At 49.7% G+C, this 18,504-nt stretch overlaps 1 protein-coding gene across 1 annotated transcript in view; it reads right to left on the bottom strand.

Moving 5' to 3' along the window:
* Nucleotides 1-17,164, bottom strand: part of ACAP3 (ArfGAP with coiled-coil, ankyrin repeat and PH domains 3) — a 92,747-nt gene extending 75,583 nt beyond the window's left edge. The window contains exon 1 of the mRNA XM_070956044.1: nt 17,103-17,164. Within this exon, the coding sequence (XP_070812145.1) occupies nt 17,103-17,149 (47 nt within the window). The 5' untranslated portion in view covers nt 17,150-17,164. The remainder of the gene's footprint in view (nt 1-17,102) is intronic.
* Between the last annotated feature and the right edge of the window lie 1,340 nt (nt 17,165-18,504).

The following is an 18,504-nucleotide window of genomic DNA, read 5'->3' as shown; positions in this document are numbered from 1 at the left end:
TACGACCACCAGGGAGCCCAACATTTCTGCTCTCAAGCGAGACATTTGTTAAGTGATTTCCGACCCATTTTACAACCTTTTTTTTTTTTTGCCATAGTTGTTAAATGAATCACTGCCATTGTTAAGTTAGCAACACGGCTGTTAAGCGAAACTTAGCTTGTCTGAAGTTCGCAAAAGGGGAATCACGTGACCCCAGGAACACTGCAACCGTCATAAGTACATGCCAGTTGCCAAGCGTCTAAATTTTTGATCCTGTGATCGTAGAGATGCTACAAAAAAACCCCCCAAAACCGGTCGTAAGTCGCTTTTTTCAACACTGTTATAACTTCGAACGGTCGCTAAACGAAGTGATTGTTGTAAGCCAAGGACTCCTTGTACATCAAGTTCCAAATAATCAGGGACATGAAGTTGATGGCTCAAGGATTCAACTGTAGCCCTGTACGGTTGCTTGATCAATTCCTCATGCTTGGCTAACGGTCTGGCCAAGCTCTCGTTGCCCAACGCTAAAACCCAAATTGACAACGAACGACCAGCAAATGTGCAGATGAAGTCCGGTTGTTGGCTCCGGTTGCAACCGGACTACACAAAATGAGCTTTCCCTCCCACCGGGGGTGGGCTTCAAAAATTTTTAGCAAGGGGTTCTCTGCCCAGTTGTTGGGTGGCGTGGCCATGGTGGGCTTGGCCTAGTCGGCCTCCTGAACCATGGCGGGAGGGGTGTTTTTGCCCTCCCTGGGCTCCGGAGGCTTTCCTCGAGCCTCCGGGAGGGTTAAAACAGCCGCCCCAGGCTCCGGAGGCCCTCTGGAGGCCTCCACACGGGCTGTGCACTTACCTGCATCCAAAATGGGCTGCGTGGGCACTCCTGGGAGGGGTGGGGTGGGCGGAGCCAGCCAGGAGTGGGATTTGGGGGTTCCTCGAACTGCACAGCATCTTAGCTAGAGATTCTCCCGAACCCCTAGCAGCCCACATTCCTCCACCCTGTTTCCCGCGGAGGCATCACGCTTCCAAATTATGGGTTTTCAGGATTTTTTTTTTTTTTTAATTTTTGCAAAGGCTTGTTGAGATGCCGACGCATAGCTAAAAACACCCGCAATAATAATTATTATTCCGACATCCATCATGAGATGATCCTGGAATAGAAATCACCAATTATCTTGCCGGGAGGATTTTTTCACCCACATATTCTTTTTTTAAAAAATTTTTATTTTATTTTTTTTCCTGGAAGCAACCTGTATATTTATAACTCCCAGGGTGGCAGCCCAGTTCTTTTCTGTGATGGCTTGGGTCCCTCGTTTTCTTCTTCTTCTTCTTCTTCTTCTTCTTCTTCTTCTTCTTCTTCTTCTTCTTCTTCTTCTTCTTCTTCTTCTTCTTCTTCTTCTTCTTCTTCTTCTTCTTCTTCTTCTTCCTCCTCCTCCTCCTCCTCCTCCTCCTCCTCCTCCTCCTCCTCCTCCTCCTCCTCCTCCTCCTCCTCCTCCTCCTCTTCTTCTTCTTCTTCTTCTTCTTCTTCTTCTTCTTCTTCTTCTTCTTCATCTCATCATGTTCTCTTAATGTCAAAGCGGTCCTTCTGCGAGAGGAAGATCTCAGAGCCTCGGAGCGAGGCGTCTTCAACCCACGGGTGGGATTCAGCTGGTCTGGACCGGTTCGAGCGAATCTAGTTCACTGAACCGGTTGTTGCAAGGACTGGCTGACCCCTGCCCTAACCCTAACCCTAACTCTAACCCCTCCCAGGAGTTTCCATGCAGCCCGTTTTGGAGGGCGAAAAACGGGCCTATCGGAAGTTCCGGAAGTCTGGAAATGGGCCCATTTCTGGCCTCCGAAGGGCCTCCGGAGCCTGGGGAGGGCAAAAAACAGGCTTACCGGAAATACTGGAAATCCAAAAACGGGCCCATTTCTGGCCTCCGAAGGACCTCCAGAGCCGAGGGGAGGCCATTTTCGCCCTCCCAGAGGCTTGAGAAAAGCCTCCAGAGTCTGGGGAGGGCAAAAACGACCCCCCCCCCCATGGTGCAGGAGGCCGAGTAGGCCACACCCACCATGGCCACGCCCACCCAGCAACCGGGCAGAGAACCGATTGCTAAAATTTCTGAATCCCACCCCTGTTTCAACCCGACTGGCTACCTACCCATTCGGATGAGTTGTTGGTGGTCCCTCATTTTGGAATCAGCAACGCGCACATAGATACCAAAGAAAAGTCAAGGAGGACAGCTTGATCTCCGGGACTCGGCTAGCTGAATTTCCGTTGGGTTAATCCCTAAGAATGCCCTTGCCTGATATATAGCTGGCCAAGTGTTGGTATCGTCAGCTGAAGATCTTGTGTCCTGTCCCACTGCCGTATCCCCAAGAGGCAGGGCCTACTTTAAGGTGGCCCCCTCCTTACTTATTTATTTCCCGTTCACAATCTGTGCTAAAATAGCTTCCTTACACCAGAGGGGCTTTTTCTTAATTGCTGGCAAGTCCACCTCTTTGAAACCCAGCAGGCCACAAAGGGACACAGTTCTGCTTCTAGAGGAATCTGATGGCATTGGGCCTGGTTAGCAAATGAATGGGGGACCACCAAGAAATCCCAGGGCGATAGGCCAAACGGGGAAATGGAAAAAACACAGCACACAGAAGGCAAACCACTCTGGTGCTGTTGCCAACACCCAAAACTGCAGGGCCCTGCATTCAGGATGTGAGGGAGTTTCCATCCCGTATGGTCAGTTCCGAAGACACCCCAAAAATAAAATAAAATAAAATAAAAACCCAAGAGAAAATGCGATCGGTCATCCAATAAAACCACCATTACAAAGCCAAAATAATTGCAGAAGGAAGGACCAATAAATAAATAAATCCTTCTTAAATAGGATTAGCAAAACCTAGGGACTAGAAACTTGAATAGGCAACATTCCAAAAAACATACCCTCTCTAGCCAAAGGAATAATGCAAAATATTGCTCAGTAAGCCATATCGCCAAGCAGGCTAATGTTTTTTTTTTTTTTTTGTGAAAGCCAGAAGGGAGGGTATCCTTCCCCGCAAGGCACTTTGAAATTATAGTTTAATACGGAAAACACACAGAAACACACAAAGAGAAGGAAGGGAAGGAGGCAGGCAGGCGAAAGAGAAAGAATTGGTTGTTTTATGGACGGATATGGGTGGTCACATGAGAACTAGACGGCTGTTGTGGAAATGAGCAGTTTTTGGGAGGTATCTGGAACAGCCTTTCTCTCTTTTCCTGCTTTTGAAAATGCCCAGTTCTCATCCTGGGGCGGTCAGAGAGGGCATCCCGGGAGACTCGGCAACCGCACAAGTCCCCCCCCACAACCCGACCAGATGATCCAAATCCTGGATCTGACCAGCAGGCCAAAAAAAACCCAGGAATTTGCGGCGGCTGGTGGGAGGGGGGACGACGCAACGAAGCCAAATATCGTAAAGAAAATTAAAAACGCGATTGCCCCGTGTGAGTGGCAAGAGAGGAGTGAATGGGGCAGCCTCTGCCAAGGCACATCGGCAGCCCCCGGGGCTTCGCAGGGGTCGTTGCAAACAAGGGAAGCCTTTGAGGACGGTTGTGGTATGTGGAGGAAAACCGAAGGGGGGGGGAGTCAACACAACAAAACACAATCCCGACTCGACTCTCTATACTGGCCCCTCTCTGTGATGGCCGGTTCGTCTCCAAGCTGAGCAGGGCTGAATATTGCGAAGGGATGTTTTTAATGTGCCTTTTTTGTGGGGGGGAAATACGGGGTCCGTAGAAGGGCGACGGACGGCTGGAAACGTGCACGCTTCCGTTTCAGAAATCCCAAATCAGGATTCACACCGGTTTGGGACCCTCTCCCCTTCCCCGTAGCTCTACTCGCAGTGGTGGGATTCAAATAATTTAACAACCAGTTCTCTGCCCTAAGGACCGGCTGGTGGGTGTGGCCATGGTGGGCGTGGCCATGGTGGGCGTGGCCAGGGGTGTGTGACAGGCAGCACTCGGCCCCCTGCACTTACCTGGGAACCAAAATGGGGCGCGTGGAGAAGGGGTTGGGAAGGGATGGGTCCAGTCAGCAATTTAACTACCGGCCCGAACCGGCTGAATCCCTGATATGGAGCAAAAGCCATATAATAAATCTAACTAACATCCTTCTGCAGATAATGCAGCCAGCTCGGGCCCCAATCGATGGTTGTGGCCAGCAGAAATCGGCGCTGGCCATTAGCACGAGTATCCGGGCTGGAGGAAGGAGGGTCTCTTGTACTTTGTTTTAGAACAACCTGTGGACTTCAACTCCCAGAATTCCCCAGCCAGCCAGGCATACACTTCCCCCATACTGGCTAGGGAATTCTGGGAGTTGAAGTCCACAAGTCATAAAGTTGCCAACGTAGAGCAACTATATTTTTATATTTCCCCTGTCTCTTTTTCTTCTTCCGCTGAATGGTCAGGAAGCTTTCTTCCCCCCCTAAGAGCCTTCCTAAGTCACAGCCCAAAGGAAAGGTCACCAATAGGCGATCAAATAACCCGCAAAGGTAGCACCAAATACCTTCCCATTCGCATTATGGTGCCTGTCCGGATTCTAAGGGAGCCACCGGTTTCTAATCTCTTACAACGACCGGCCGATTGGAAGATGACCACAGCCATTCATCCATTTTCATCGCATCCTTTGAAAACAGCCGTGTTTCTCTGAGAATCAACGTCTTTTCCAAAAAAACAATAATAATAAAAGCAGAGGAGTCTAAAGCAGGGGTGAAATGCTACCGGTTCACACCGGTTCATGCGAACTGGTAGCAGCCGCGGCGGCCGGTTTGGAGAACTGGTAGCGGCGGCAACGCAAGACTCCGCATACCCGCATGGACGTCTTTGCTTCCTGATTTTAATTTTAATTTTGGACCCTCTGCATGTGCAGAGATTGTACCCCTGGTCTAAAGCATGGCATAACCGGAATCAAGATGGAGAAATTCACCTAACTGAGAAGACAAGACAAGGCTTAAAGGAATATCTTGACAGGTGTCCCTAATCTGACACTTAAGAAACGGGCCCTGCCTAACTCTTCGCCCCCAGCAAATGATGTTCACAGATAGACTGCCTTTGACCTTGAAGGTTCTACCCAGCCAGAAAAGCCTTGCTCTCCAATACAGGCAGTCTTCGACTTACAACGGTTCATTTAGCGACCGTTTCGACGTTACGACAGCACTGGAAAAAAAGTGACGGAATGATCATTTTTCCACACTTACGACGGATGCAGCATTCCCCCCCCCACGGTCACGTGATTGACATTCAGATGCACGGCAACTGGCATGTACTTAACGCCCTTCTGGCGGCCTTCTGACCAGCAATGCCAACGGGGGAAGCCAGATTCACTTAACAACCGTGGGACTGGCTTAACAACGGCGGCAAGAAAAAAAAATAATACAATGGGGCAAAACTCACTGGACAACCGCCTCGCTTAGCGATGGACGTTTGGGGCTCGATTGCAGTCGTAATTTGAGGACTACCTGTTTATCCCACCAGCCACTTGAGGGCAGTTTTAGTATGCAACCAGCCCTGTAGCAAGAGGCAGGGATTAAGAGCCAGTCTCTCCTTTCTGGCCAGTCTCTTACAAAAGGCCATTTCATGCACCCTCAGGATACGGCCATGATGGAAGAGCGAGGCCCCCCCACTTCCTGCCAGCCCCAGAGATTCCCAGGGAGAGAACAAAGCAGGTGCTGTATCAGTTCTGGCTACAGACACTGAGCTTGTCGATCAGAAAGGCTGGCAGTTTGGCGGTTCGAATCCCTAGTCCAGGTCTCCTGTGAGAGCAGGGGGTTGGACTAAATGACTTCCAAGGTCCCTTCCAACTCTGTTATGGTTAGAGAGATTTCCTACCAAAGGCTCCCCAAAGACCCCAGGAACCAACTGGGTACTTAAGGAAGATCCTTTGGATTTTCTCCTTGGGTGGACAAGATACAACTTCCAAGGCAGGATCGAAGCGAACGGCAACCTCAGAACATTTTTGAGAAGGTTTCAACTTTTCAAACAAAAGCCAAAAACTATCTCACAATCCCTCCGAAGCCCCCTCCGACTCTAGAAATCAAAATTCGGAGGTGGTTCTGTGGCTAAGACACCGAGCTTGTCTATTCTTCCTTGCTTGCTTCCTTCCTTCCTTGCCTCTTCTTCCTTCCTTCCTTCTTTGCCTCCCTCCTTCCTTGCTTGCCATTCCTTCCTTCCCTCCCTCCTTGTCTCTCCTTCCTTCCTTGCTTGCTTCTTTCCTTGCCTCTCCTTCCTTCCTTGCCTTCCTTCCTTCCTTGCCTTCCCTTCCTTCCTTCCTTCCTTCCTCCCCTTTTTCCCTTTCCCCTTTCCCCTTCTTTTCTCTTCTCTTCTCTTCTCTTCTCTTCTCTTCTCTTCTCTTCTCTTCTCTTCTCTTCTCTTCTCTTCTCTTCTCTTCTCTTCTCTGTTGCATTATAACAATCAAACCAATGAACAAAGTACCGAGAATAGCTCTTTCTCATTCCCTCGAAGTTCCCCAGTATTGATTATTCATTAGCACCAGACCTGCATCCTTTTTTACAGAAATCTTTTGGGGAAGGCACATTATCTCATAGGCCAACACTGCACAAATCTGTTTAGGGCTAAGCTAAAACCGGCTGCTTATTTAATAGCCGAGCAATTGTTTCCGCCTGGCCATCCACCGTCATCCACAGTTTGCCCATCTTCCTTCCTTTCGCACAGATTCCTTTTTGTTCAACAGACCAATTTAAAAATGGGATCCAAAGCAGGGTAACAAATACACAGACACACACACACATTGGGGGGGGAAGAGGGAGGGAGGGAGAGAGAGAGAGAGAGACACCTTTTGTGTTTATTTTCCCAAGAATTAAATCCATCCAATCAGTTTTGACAGAAAGGGCTTAAAGTTTTGAGCCTGGCTCAATTCCAGAAAAAAATATATATATTTTTTTGGCAGCGTGGAGAGACGAACTTAAAAAAAAAAAGTGATGTAACGCGGACAAAGGACGGAAACATTTTTGCCTCTTTAAACGTCTCTAAATTTGAAGCGAAGGCTCTAGTCCTCATGACTCTCGGAATAAAAAGAACTGATTTAAGTAGGAAGACGGTAACTTCTGCCTTAGCTTTCTGCGGTCTGTACGGATGTTTCTCAACCTTAGCAACTTGGAAAACTTCCAACTCCCTGAATCCCCCAGCCGGGAATTCGGAGGCGGCCCAGCTAAAGAAGCAGGGATTGGCAGCTGAGAATTCACTTTGGCAAATCCACAGCCTCCCCCTTCAACCTCCTAACCAGAAGCCCCCTAACTCCCTGTTTTGCTCACCGGGCAGCCATTTTGGGCCTCCCTAGGTGGAAAAACCAGTTGATGCATGAAGACCAGGGGTGAAATGCTCCCGGTTCGGTCCGGTTCGCACGAACTGGTAGTAAAAAAATGTTTAAAAGAAAAAGTTCCCACGATCAGCTGAGCGACGCGCGATCGTCGGAACTTTTTTAAAAAACTTTTTTAGTATTTTTTTTTACTATCGGTTCTCTGGAACCCGTAGTTAAAAATGCTTTTAAAAGGTAAAAAAAAGGCTCTGACGATTACAGCTGTGCCGCGCGATCATCGGAGCCTTTTTTTTTTTACCTTTTAAAAGCATTTTTTTACAACCTATTCCACAGACTCAACAACATATCTGTTTCCTAGCTTTAATAAAACCCGTCATTTTAGGGAGCTTGGGAAATTGAGTTTCCCCAGCTTCCCGGCTGCCAATCTGAAAATTAAAACGTCACCGAGAACTCCATTCCCAAGGTTGCAGTTAGCGATCTGAAAGGCCTTAGAGATCAGAGATGTCCAACCTCGACGACTTTAAAAACCTGTGGGACTTCGACTCCCAGAATCCCCCACACACATCTCCCCAGGGCCCTTAAGAGCTATAAATTTCAGCATCGTTTCTTCCTTGAATGCTTTAAATCCATGGGATAGGAATCCCTTTTTATTATTATTTATTTATTTAATTTATATCTCACCTTTATTATTTTTTTACAAACACCTCAAGGCGGTGAAGCTATCCAACAGATAGAACTAAGGAGAAATTTCCTGACAGTTAGAACGATTAATAGTCGATTAATATAAAAGTTGAAAAAGTTATCAAAAATGTTCTGGGGTTGCCATTCGCTTCGATCCTGCCTTGGAAGCTATATGTGGTCCACCCAAAGAGAGATTCCAAAGGATCTTCCTTAAGTGCACAGTTGATTCCTGGGGTCTTTGGGGAGCCTTTGATGGGAAATCTGTCTAACAGTAACAGAGTTGGAAGCTTGAAATGAAGCAAGCGTCGGGTTGGTGCGATGGGGGATTCCGAGGGACAAATCCACCTCCCCGTTTTCCCTTCAGGTAGATCCGAGCGGCAACCCCAACCACAGGTGACAGTGAGTCAGCCAAACTGCTCCGTGGGAGCAGCTGACGTCAGTCAGGGCCGTGACTCCTCAGCCAGGCGACACCCGGAATGCCGATTGGGTGAGCGCACTCGGCAGGACCAAAGGGGGAAAAACTGCACTCGAAACAGGTCTTTCCAGGTAATTAGAGTTGTTTTCCTGAAATTAAGACTTGCCTCTACAAGGTCCACGTTGCACCAACCAGGCAGAGAAACTGAGTAGGATCAACGCAGGTTTAAGTCAATTCTTCTCCGTCGTTTTTTGTTTTTAAAATGAAATGGAATTCAATTCAGTTTTATATGCCTCCCCAAAAACATCAGCTTTTCCCAGCCTGGTGGGAAAATGGACTGGACTACAATTCCCATCACTCTTTAAGTACTCGTTCGCTCTTCTTCTGTTTTATCTGTTCTTACTGAGATCGACACTCAAGGTAGCTATGCAACCCACGTTTTTTTTTACGAACAAACCGACCCCACAAATGTTACTTCACACTCATTGTGTATTCCCAGTCCAATATAGGATCTGGGCCTCCCTTTCCTAACCAAATCCCATTGTTGTTTATTCACATTTTAATACACATTTTGAAAAAACCAATTTACAAAAGAAAGAGGATTAGGAGAGAGAAATGAGACCTGGATGCTGCAAATATGCCATTATAGGACTTTGATTTGTTTATCTTCAGACTGACCCACCAGCCTTTCCCCAGCTGGATATTTTACAGAACTGTGCCTGCCACAGATCCCAGGCAGTGTGGAAGGAAGGAAGGAAGGAAGGAAGGAAGGAAGGAAGGAAGGAAGGAAGGAAGGAAGGAAGGAAGGAAGGAAGGAGATAAGGAAGATCATGGAAGAGGGAAAGAAGGAAGGAGATATGGAAGATCATGGAAGAGGGAGCGGGAAGGAAGGAAGGAAGGAAGGAGAGGATGTATGTATGGATAGATAGATAGGGTGGGAGGGAGGGAGGGAGGAGGATGAAGGAGGATGTATAGGGAGGGAGGGAGGAAAGAAGAAAGGAAGGAGAGGATGAATGTATGGATAGATAGGGTGTGTGGGAGGGAAGGAGGGAGGGAGGGAGGGAGGAAGGAGAGAAGGAAGTCATGGTAGAGGAAGGAAGGAAGGAAGGAAGGAAGGAAGGAAGGAAGGAAGGAGAGGACATATGTATGGATAGATAGATAGGGTGGGAGGGAGGGAGGGAGGGAGGGAGGAGGATGGATGTATGGATAGGGAGGGAGGAAGGAAGGAATGAAGGAAGGAGATATGGAAGGTCATGGAAGAGGGAGGGGGAAGGAAGGAAGGAGAGAATATATGTATGGATAGATAGATAGGGTTGGAGGGAGGGAGGAGGATGAATGTATGGATAGGGAGGGAGGAAGGAAAGAAGGAAGGAAAGAGGACATATGGATGGACAGTTAGGGAGGGTGGGAGGGAGGGAAGGAGGAGAGGTCATGGAAGAGGGAAGGGAAGGAAGGAAGGAAGGAAAGAAGGAGAGGATGTATGTATGGATAGATAGATAGGCTAGGAGGGAGGGAAGGAAGGAGGGAGGAAAGAGAGAAGGAAGGTCATGGAAGAGGAAGGGGGAAGAAGGGAGGGAAGGAAGGAAAGGATATATGGATAGATAGATAGACAGACAGGCAGGCAGAGAGGGAGGGAGGGAGGCATCCCTCCAAACCGATGATTTTCTGCAGCAAGCAAACCATTTTATTTCTGAGCTCCAATCAGTCCGTTGGCATCAGATCTGCCAATCAATTCCTCAACCCAGGGAAAAGATCAGAGGAAATATAAGGGCCAGATTTCAAAAGCGGGGGAAACCTGGTGAAGGAGGAGCCGCTTTCTGCCAAAACTGCCGAACCAAATGAGAGAACAAGAAAGGCTCCAAACCATTTTCCTGCTCTACCAAAAAAAAAAAAGTTAAACTAAAAAAGCCGCCGCCACCACGGAAGCCCCATTTTCGAAGCGATGCTTTAGGAAGCGAAGTGTAAATCAGGCACCCAGGAAAATTAAAGGAAAAAAAAAAACCTTGATTTTGACCATTTTTTTTTTTTTTAAAAAAGCCATTCTTCATTCAAAACATTTTCATTTGGGCTTCAGTTGTTGAGCCCATTTTGGGAAGGACCAAAAAAAAAACCCCACAAAACCCTGCAAATAAATTTCCAAATAAAATTCAACTATTGCGGATACGGCTTTCCCCCCCCCCTGCAAAGAAGTGCAACTAATATGCAGTTCACCCAGAAACAAATTATGCAAAAAAGGCTGGTTTTTTTTTTTTAAAAAAAATTCAAATTCAAATTTAAATTTTCTTTCATACAAGCTGCCGGCAAGTTTCACACTCCACGAATGCTTAAAACATTTGGCCTCGGCTCCAAAACCTTTTCTAAGAAAATCCTGGCACCCGGAAAGCGAATCATTACAGGTCGTCCTCGACTTACAACACCTCGCTTAGTGACCGTTCAAAGTTACAACGGCGCTGCAAAAAAGTAAGACCGTTTGTCACACTTCTATCCGTTGCAACATCTCCATGGTCACATGATCAGAATTCAGACCAGTGGTGGTAATTCAGCTGGTTTTATCCGGTTCGGGCGAATTGGTAGCAGCGGCAGGAGGCTCCGCCTACTTGCACGGATGTCATCACGTCCCATTTTTGACGATCTGCGCATCCGCGGGGCTCACATTTGCGAACCGGTAGCGAACTTAAGTGAATACCATCCGTGATTCAGACGCTTGGCAACTGACTCATATTTATGACGGTTGCATCCTCCCCGGGGTCACGCAATCCCCTTTGGCGATCTTCGGACGAGCAAAGTCAACGTGGGAAACCAGATTAAGAACCGTGTAACTAGCTTCACAACCGCAGTGATTCCCTTAACAAATGTGGCAAGAGAGGTCGTAAAATGGGACAAGATTCACCTAACACACGTCTCTCGCTTAAGCAACGGGTATTTTGGGGCTCTGTTGTGGTCCTAAGTCGAGGACTTCCTATATTACATTAGTTCTACTTTAAAATGGATACCCTCCCTTTCCCCAGCCGTGTTTCCATAGGCCCGCTAAGAAAACAGCCGATTTCTAAATTTGTAAAAGCTTTTCAAGCACAATACATTTAAACCAACTTTCCAACAGGACAAATGATCCATAAAATGTAACAGCCCTTCCCCCATTATCCCTTGGACAACTCACAAGAAGAAATGACCCATCACACACACACACACACACACACACACACACAACTCATTCATTCTATTGAAATTTATCATCGGTGCGTTAAAGCTAGGAAAAAAGCAGAGTATCATTAAAACGTGTTTTCTTTCAGTATTCCGGTTACTCTCCCAGTTGTTGCTGTTGTTGTTTTAAACCACAGGCATCCCACATTTTTTTTTTAAAAAAAAAAGGGGGGGAAATAACCGTTCAGTCCTTCCATCGTTGGATAAATTTAAGAAACAAAAGATCCACAAATCTTGAAGCAAGAAAACTGATGTCCATTTTGAATCCATCTTTAATTCTTGGTAACTTTATGGTACACCTATCCCTCTATTTTTCGTGACCCGTGTTGTGTTTTTAGCTGTTTCCTGCTGGCCTTTTTTCTAGAATGTCTTCTCAACTTCCTGGCCTATCTGGGCTGCCCTGGGCTTTCCTGTTGATCTCCCACCCAATTTCTAAAGCAGACCCCCCCCTCCCAACCCTGCAGTGTTGTTTTAAAATCAGCCGTGGTTGTGAAGAGCTCAGCACAAACTCTAGGTCGCTGCCACCACACCAGCAGAGACCCTGGGGATTTTCGAAAGAAGATGGCGAGCCCCACAGTCGATGCGTTAAACAAACACACACCAAAGCTGCCCCCCCCCGTGCGTTCCACCTCCGAGTCCCACCACAAAGAGTCACGGCCACGGGGGGGGGGGAGGAGGCTATCTGATCGGTGAGGTCACCGATCTGGCCCAAGGCCAAGGATGCATTTCCAGCCCACCCACCCACTTACCCACCCCCCCTCTCCTCTGTGCAACAGAACTGAAACACAACCGTTGATCTGGCAAGGTTAGATTGTCGAAGGTCACAAAGAGAAGGGGGTGGGGGTGGAAAGGTCAAAACTCTGCCCAAATTTGCCCCCTCCCCCTCCCCGTTTCACACCACCCTTGTGTAGACCTCTCCTCCAAATTTCAAACGAGCCGGCTGTGCAAAAGCGGCGTTACGCAGGGACGTCTCTCCAATTCCTGCCTCATTCTTGCACTCTTATTTTGCACACTCCTGACACCCCGATTCGCCCTCGCCTTTTCTAGTTTTATATATACGGGGCACGCTTTTCTCGTAACGTCTCAGGACCCTTCGCTTCGCCTCTCGACGCAAACCATGCAGCCAAGTTAGAAATGTGCAAAGTTCAAGGTAGAACAGCATCTCTTGTTTCCGAGTAGGTCAGCTGCCAAAAAAAACCCCAGCCGGAGCACTTCCTTTCCCAAGCAGAGAGAAAGCAAGGGGTCCTAAAGCAAGATCCACAAGCTTTAGCAAATCAACTCCAACAAGCTGAGGGAGGATTCACTCCCTCTAAAAGCTCCAGATTTCATCAGGGCCAATAACAGTCTCTAACTTACATCGAGAGCACCAAGATGCCTCTGTAAATCCCGACGGAATGCAGTTTTTCCCAACCCAGGCCTATCTATTTTATATTGTTGTTGTTGGATGCTTGTGAAATGCAACTTCACAAACCGATATTCAAAGAACTGAGCATCAAGGGGAAAAAGGAACAAGCAACAATGCACAGCTCGGTCTAATAACCAGAAAGGAAAACCACAGCGCACCTCAGCAGGTTGTGTCAAGTTAGTTCGTTTCAGTGCAATCCACCAAATATGTTGCCTTCGGTCCAGAAGGCCATTCCTAGTCTTTTCCAGTCCCTCAAAAAGTATAACGCAGTTTTCCTAGGCCTCTCGTCATTTTGGCTTGCTGTTCCAAGCCAATAGAGCAAAACGAAGACTCCAAGCCACTCAAATATAACTCCGGCTCAGAGACAACCGAGAACTGACTTCAACCACAATTGTCTGAAGAGGAAACACATTATTTGCACACCCACAAGAACCCCAGGTCATACTGCAAAGGCGAGCTTCAACAATTTCATTTCGCGAAAGGTCCCTGGCGGTTTGGAATATATACACTGCTCAAAATAATAAAGAGAACACAAGCAGAAGACATCCGAGATCCGAATGAATGAAATAGCCTCATTAAATACTTTGTGCGTTACATACAATAGTTTTGTGTTCCCTTTAGTTGTTTGAGCAGTGTATAAACTACTGTATGTAAAGAACAAAGTATTTAAAAAGGCGATTTCATTCATTCAGATCTCGGATGTCTTCTGCGTGTGTTCCCTTTATTTTTTTGAGCAGTATATATATATGTAAAGAAAGAAGCAGACATTCTGCGACCTCTGGAACTTAAACTCGCAGAATGTCTGCTTCTAATTTTGCCTGCACCCAAGCTCATCTACGGAGGATGGAAAAGTTCACGTGGAAGTACGCAAAATAAATGTGGTATGGCCTTGTTGAAAACCATCCTCTTCCTTCTACGTACTCCCATGGTTAAGGTGCGGCTGGGAAAGCCGGCCACACCTGAAGAGAAAGAAGGGGGATCTCTCCAAATTCTGGGGATCCAAAGGAAGTTACCCGCAAGTACCATGGACAGCGACAGCCAGAGACAAGTTGTCCTTAAAGAACGGATCCAGAAAAAGGGTGGGCAACTACAGCCCCCTTTAACAACTTGTGGACTTCAACTTCCAGAATTCCCTGAGTGGCTCATCGGGATTGGCTGGCTCAGGATTCTGGGAGTCGAAGTCCACCGAGGCCGTAGTTGCCCACCCCCGTTCTAGAAACTCATATAGTTTGGGCTCGGGATGCAAGCAGAGGACGTACAGAGAGAAAAGAAATATATCTGTTTTGAAGGAACGGAGGCAACGGACAGAGAATCAAGAGCACAGCAAAGCCCTGGAATTAGAGCGTTCAAATCTTACCTAATCCGGTACCTTTTCAAGGTACCAAAGAGAACACAGAAGCGCCTAAACCCCTGAATAAGCAAACGCTGCTTCCAGTGCTTTAATATTTAATCTTAATCCTGGAGGATCGCAGGGGGGGGAAGCCACCGCCGAGAGAAAAAGAAAATTCGATCCAGATGGCAGGGCCCGAAGCGAAACTTCTTGCACCAGAACAGGGATGCAAAAAAAAAAAAAAAAAAAAAAACCTGCCATCCCGAGAGGCTAGTGAGAGAAAAAGGAGGAAAACTGGCTTTCCACCACCATCTGGACAACCGGCAGCCCAGCTCGGGTAGCCTTCGGCGCATGCTCAGAGACTACACGGTCACTTGTTTCCCTGCTTTTCAGGTTCTGGGAGGAAATTAACAGGTGTGTGTATGTGTGTGTGGGGGGGGGAAGGAGCAGCAAATTACAGCTCTCCGATGACCCAGTGGCCTTCCCTTCCCTTCCCTTCCCTTCCCTTCCCTCCCACCCCTTCCTTTCATCCTCTTACTATGCTGTGTCTTTTCCCAGCGTCAACCCAAGGCCTCTTAATTCCTTTCTTGGGAACCTTTCAGGCTGAAAAGTGGAGCAGACGTCATGCTTCAAATCAATACCTAATAAATAATAGATAGCAATACAGTACCGATCCTCTCTCACACACACACACACATTAGCACACTCACACGTCCGCCAGCAAGCGTTCGACACACGCACATTGCTCCCTTCCAAGCTTCGGGAACAGGGCTGGCTCCCCCACCCCGCTTCCCTGCGCCACCCTGCCCTTCACAAGCGTATTTTGTTAGCCAGCGCATCCCCGGCCTGTCCGTGTAGTAACCCATGTGCATCACGATGGCAGGCAGCCTTCTCTGTAGCACTCTCCCAGCCTCCACCCTTCTAGCACACATACATATGCGCGCGTGGCCACGGACGACCTTGATGTGACCAAGAGAGGGGAGGGGGAGATTGCAGCAGTCCCTTCCTTCCTTCCTTCCTTCCTTCCTTCCTTCCTTCCTTTCCTTTCCTTTCCTTTCCTTTCCTTCCCGACTGCTAAGCCGCAGGTCTCGGGGCAGGGGGTCAAAACCCACCTGCAACTAGCGGTGGTGTCGTCGATTCCCAAGCTGCCCCCCCCCCTCTTTTCACACACAGGAACATACACACTACACACTGGACAGAGTCCAACTTGGCTTTCGAGGGATGCTTCTACGCCACCCATTTTTTCCCCCTCCGTGCTCCTTTTATTTGTTCTCCCACCACCAGGCAAGAGTAGAGTTGATTCGGCTGCAGAGAGAGAGAGACACACACACAGAGGCCCCTGGTCCACCGTCCGTCCATCCGTCCGTCCGTGGGGGCTCCTGCAACCGCCCACAGCCACAGGCGTGTGCACACGCCACTCACTCTCTTTCCCCCCCCCCCCTCACACACACACAGCAAAGTCAACGCAACCAAGCTTCCCAGCCATCAGGCCTTGCAAAAAAAACAAAAAAATATAAAACAAAAACGCCAGCCAGGTGACTAGATCTCATGAGGCACACAGGTTTTATATATATATATATATATCTCTCTCGATAGATCCCCCCCAGGGAAATCAACCCATGGGAAGCCTTGGGTTGTAAGACAACTACAGGCTCCCTTCCTTTCCTCCTTGATGAAGTAGCAGGAAGGCATGTGTGTGTGTGTGTGTAGGGGGGGGGGGGCAGCCCTAAAGGATGCCTTCTCCATGCCCCCCATCACCACCACCACCCCAAGGTTTAGGGGTGGCCAAATTTGGGGGGGGAGATTTTTTTTTAATAAACCCTCCCCATTTCTTCTCCTCTGCTGTTGCTAATAACACGGCGGGCGGCAGATCGTCCGCGAACCGAGGCTGAATCTTTAACAATAGGCGAGCGCGCTGCGGGCGCGAGTGTGTGTCTGTCTGGATGGCGCGAGTAACCCGCAGCCCTTTCCAACCCTCCGGCGCCCGCGTCTCTCCCCTTCTCACCTCCTTCTCTTCTCCCTTCTCCCTTCCCTCTCTCGTCCTCTCCCACCCTCTCTTCTCCCCTCTCCCCTTCCTTCTTTTCTCCCCTCTCCCCTCCTCTCTTCTCCCCTCTCCCCTTCTTCTCTCCGCCTCTCCCCTCCCTTCCTTCTCTTCTCCCCTCTCCCCTCCCTCTCTCCTCCTCTCCCCTCCCTTCCTTCCCTTCTCCCCTCTCCCCTCCCTCTCTCCTCCTCTCCCCTCCCTTCCTTCTCTTCTCCCCTCTCCCCTCCCTCTCTCCTCCTCTCCCCTCCCTTCCTTCTCTTCTCCCCTCTCCCCTCCCTCTCTCCTCCTCTCCCCTCCCCTCCTTCTCTTCTCCCCTCTCCCCTCCCTCTCTCCTCCTCTCCCCTCCCTTCCTTCTCTTCTCCCCTCTCCCCTCCCTCTCTCCTCCTCTCCCCTCCCTTCCTTCTCTTCTCCCCTCTCCCCTCCCTCTCTCCTCCTCTCCCCTCCCTTCCTTCTCTTCTCCCCTCTCCCCTCCCTCTCCCCTCCCTTCCTTCTCTTCTCCTCTCCCCTCCTTCTCTTCTCTTCTCCCCTCTCCCCTCCCTCTCTCCTCCTCCCCCCACCCAAGGAACCTTGCCAACGCCCCCCCCTCTTCCTGCCCTCCCCCCCCCCAAAAAAACCCTCCACCTTGAACCCCAAATCCCAGCGATGCAGGCAAGAAAACGCCTTCTCCCCCCCCCCTCCACCCCACTCCCCGGGCTCCATCCGAAGGGGCTCCCGGTTTGCAAACCGGGGCAGGGGAGAGAAAAAAAAGGGGGGGGGGACGCCTCCCTTACCGGAATCGGGGCGAATCCTTAATGCACTCCTCGAATTCCACCGTCATCTTGGCCGTGCGGGGAAGAGAGAGAAAGAGAGAGAGAGAGAGAGAGAGGGATGGATGGGGAGGGTAAAGGGAGGGAGGGGAAGGAGGAGAGGAAAAGACCCGAGCCAGAGGCTGCTCACAAGCCGGGCAGGCGCATCTCCAAAGCCCCGCGCGCCCACCGGAGCCGCAGCGAGCGAAGGAAAGGCAGGCGGAGGAGCGAGAGCCCGGTCCCGGGGACGCCCTGCGCAACGCGCACGCTCTCGCCTTGGAAGAAAGGCGGAGGGTGGGGGGGGACAGAGAGGGAGAAAAAAGTAGGCAGACAGGCTGCGGCTCCGAGCTGTCAGCAACCCAGGGAGCGTCGGCCAACTCCGGCCCCAGCCGCCTTGCGCAGCAGCTCCCGGGGGGGCCGCCCAGCATCTCCCCTGAAGGTGGGCGGTGGGAGGCGGCGGTGGGGGGGGGGGACGACGACGCCTTATCCAGCCCCCCCCCACCCAACCCATAATCCGGGTTGCCAACATTCCCCACCTCCCCTAGATGGCAGCCAGGAGGAGGAATGGATGGTGGCTGGTCCTCTCCTTGAACCGAGCGGGGGGGGGGGGGGGAGGAAGGAAGGGTAATCGGTTAACAAGTAACAGAAGTTGGGAAGGGAGCTTGGAGGTCATCTAGTCCGAACCCCCCCTGTTCACCCAGGAGACCTGTCCTAGGGATTCGAATCGCCAAACTTTCCGATCGACAAGCTCGGTGTAATCAGGAACAGAGTTGGAAGGGAGCTTGGAGGTCATCTAGTCCGACCGACCCCCATCTGCTCACGCAGGAGACCTGGACTAGGGATTCGAACTGCCGAACAAGTGCAGTGTAATCCGGAACAGAGTTAGAAAGGGAGCTTGGAGGTCATCTAGTCCGACCCGCCTGTTCACCCAGGAGACCTGTCCTAGGGATTTGAACCGCCGAAATTTCCGATCGACAAGCTCGGTGTAATCCGGAACAGAGTTGGAAGGGAGCTTGGAGGTTATCTAGTCCAACCCCCTTGCTCACGCAGGAGACCCGTCCTAGGGATTCGAACCGCCAAACTTTCCGATCGACAAGCTCGGTGTAATCAGGAACAGAGTTGGAAGGGAGCTTGGAGGTCATCTAGTCTGACCCCCCTATTCACGCAGGAGACCTGTCCTAGAGATTCGAACCGCCGAACTTTCCGATCGACAACCTCGGTGTAATCAGGAACAGAGTTGGAAGGGACCTTGGAGGTCATCTAGTCCGACCCCCCTTGCTCACGCAGACCTGTACTAGGGATTCGAACCGCCAAACTGATCGACAAGCTCAGTGTCTTAGCCACTGAGCCACCAAAGAAAAAAGAGGTTGAGACTTTGGGGTGGAGC

This window comes from Pituophis catenifer, unplaced genomic scaffold (genome assembly GCF_029215685.1).
Source record: "Pituophis catenifer annectens isolate HBS135680 unplaced genomic scaffold, rPitCat1.0.hap2 SCAF_18, whole genome shotgun sequence".
NCBI lineage: Eukaryota > Metazoa > Chordata > Lepidosauria > Squamata > Colubridae > Pituophis > Pituophis catenifer.
Note: the sequence above shows the minus strand (reverse complement) of the source record. Positions and strands in the feature narration are given on the sequence as shown.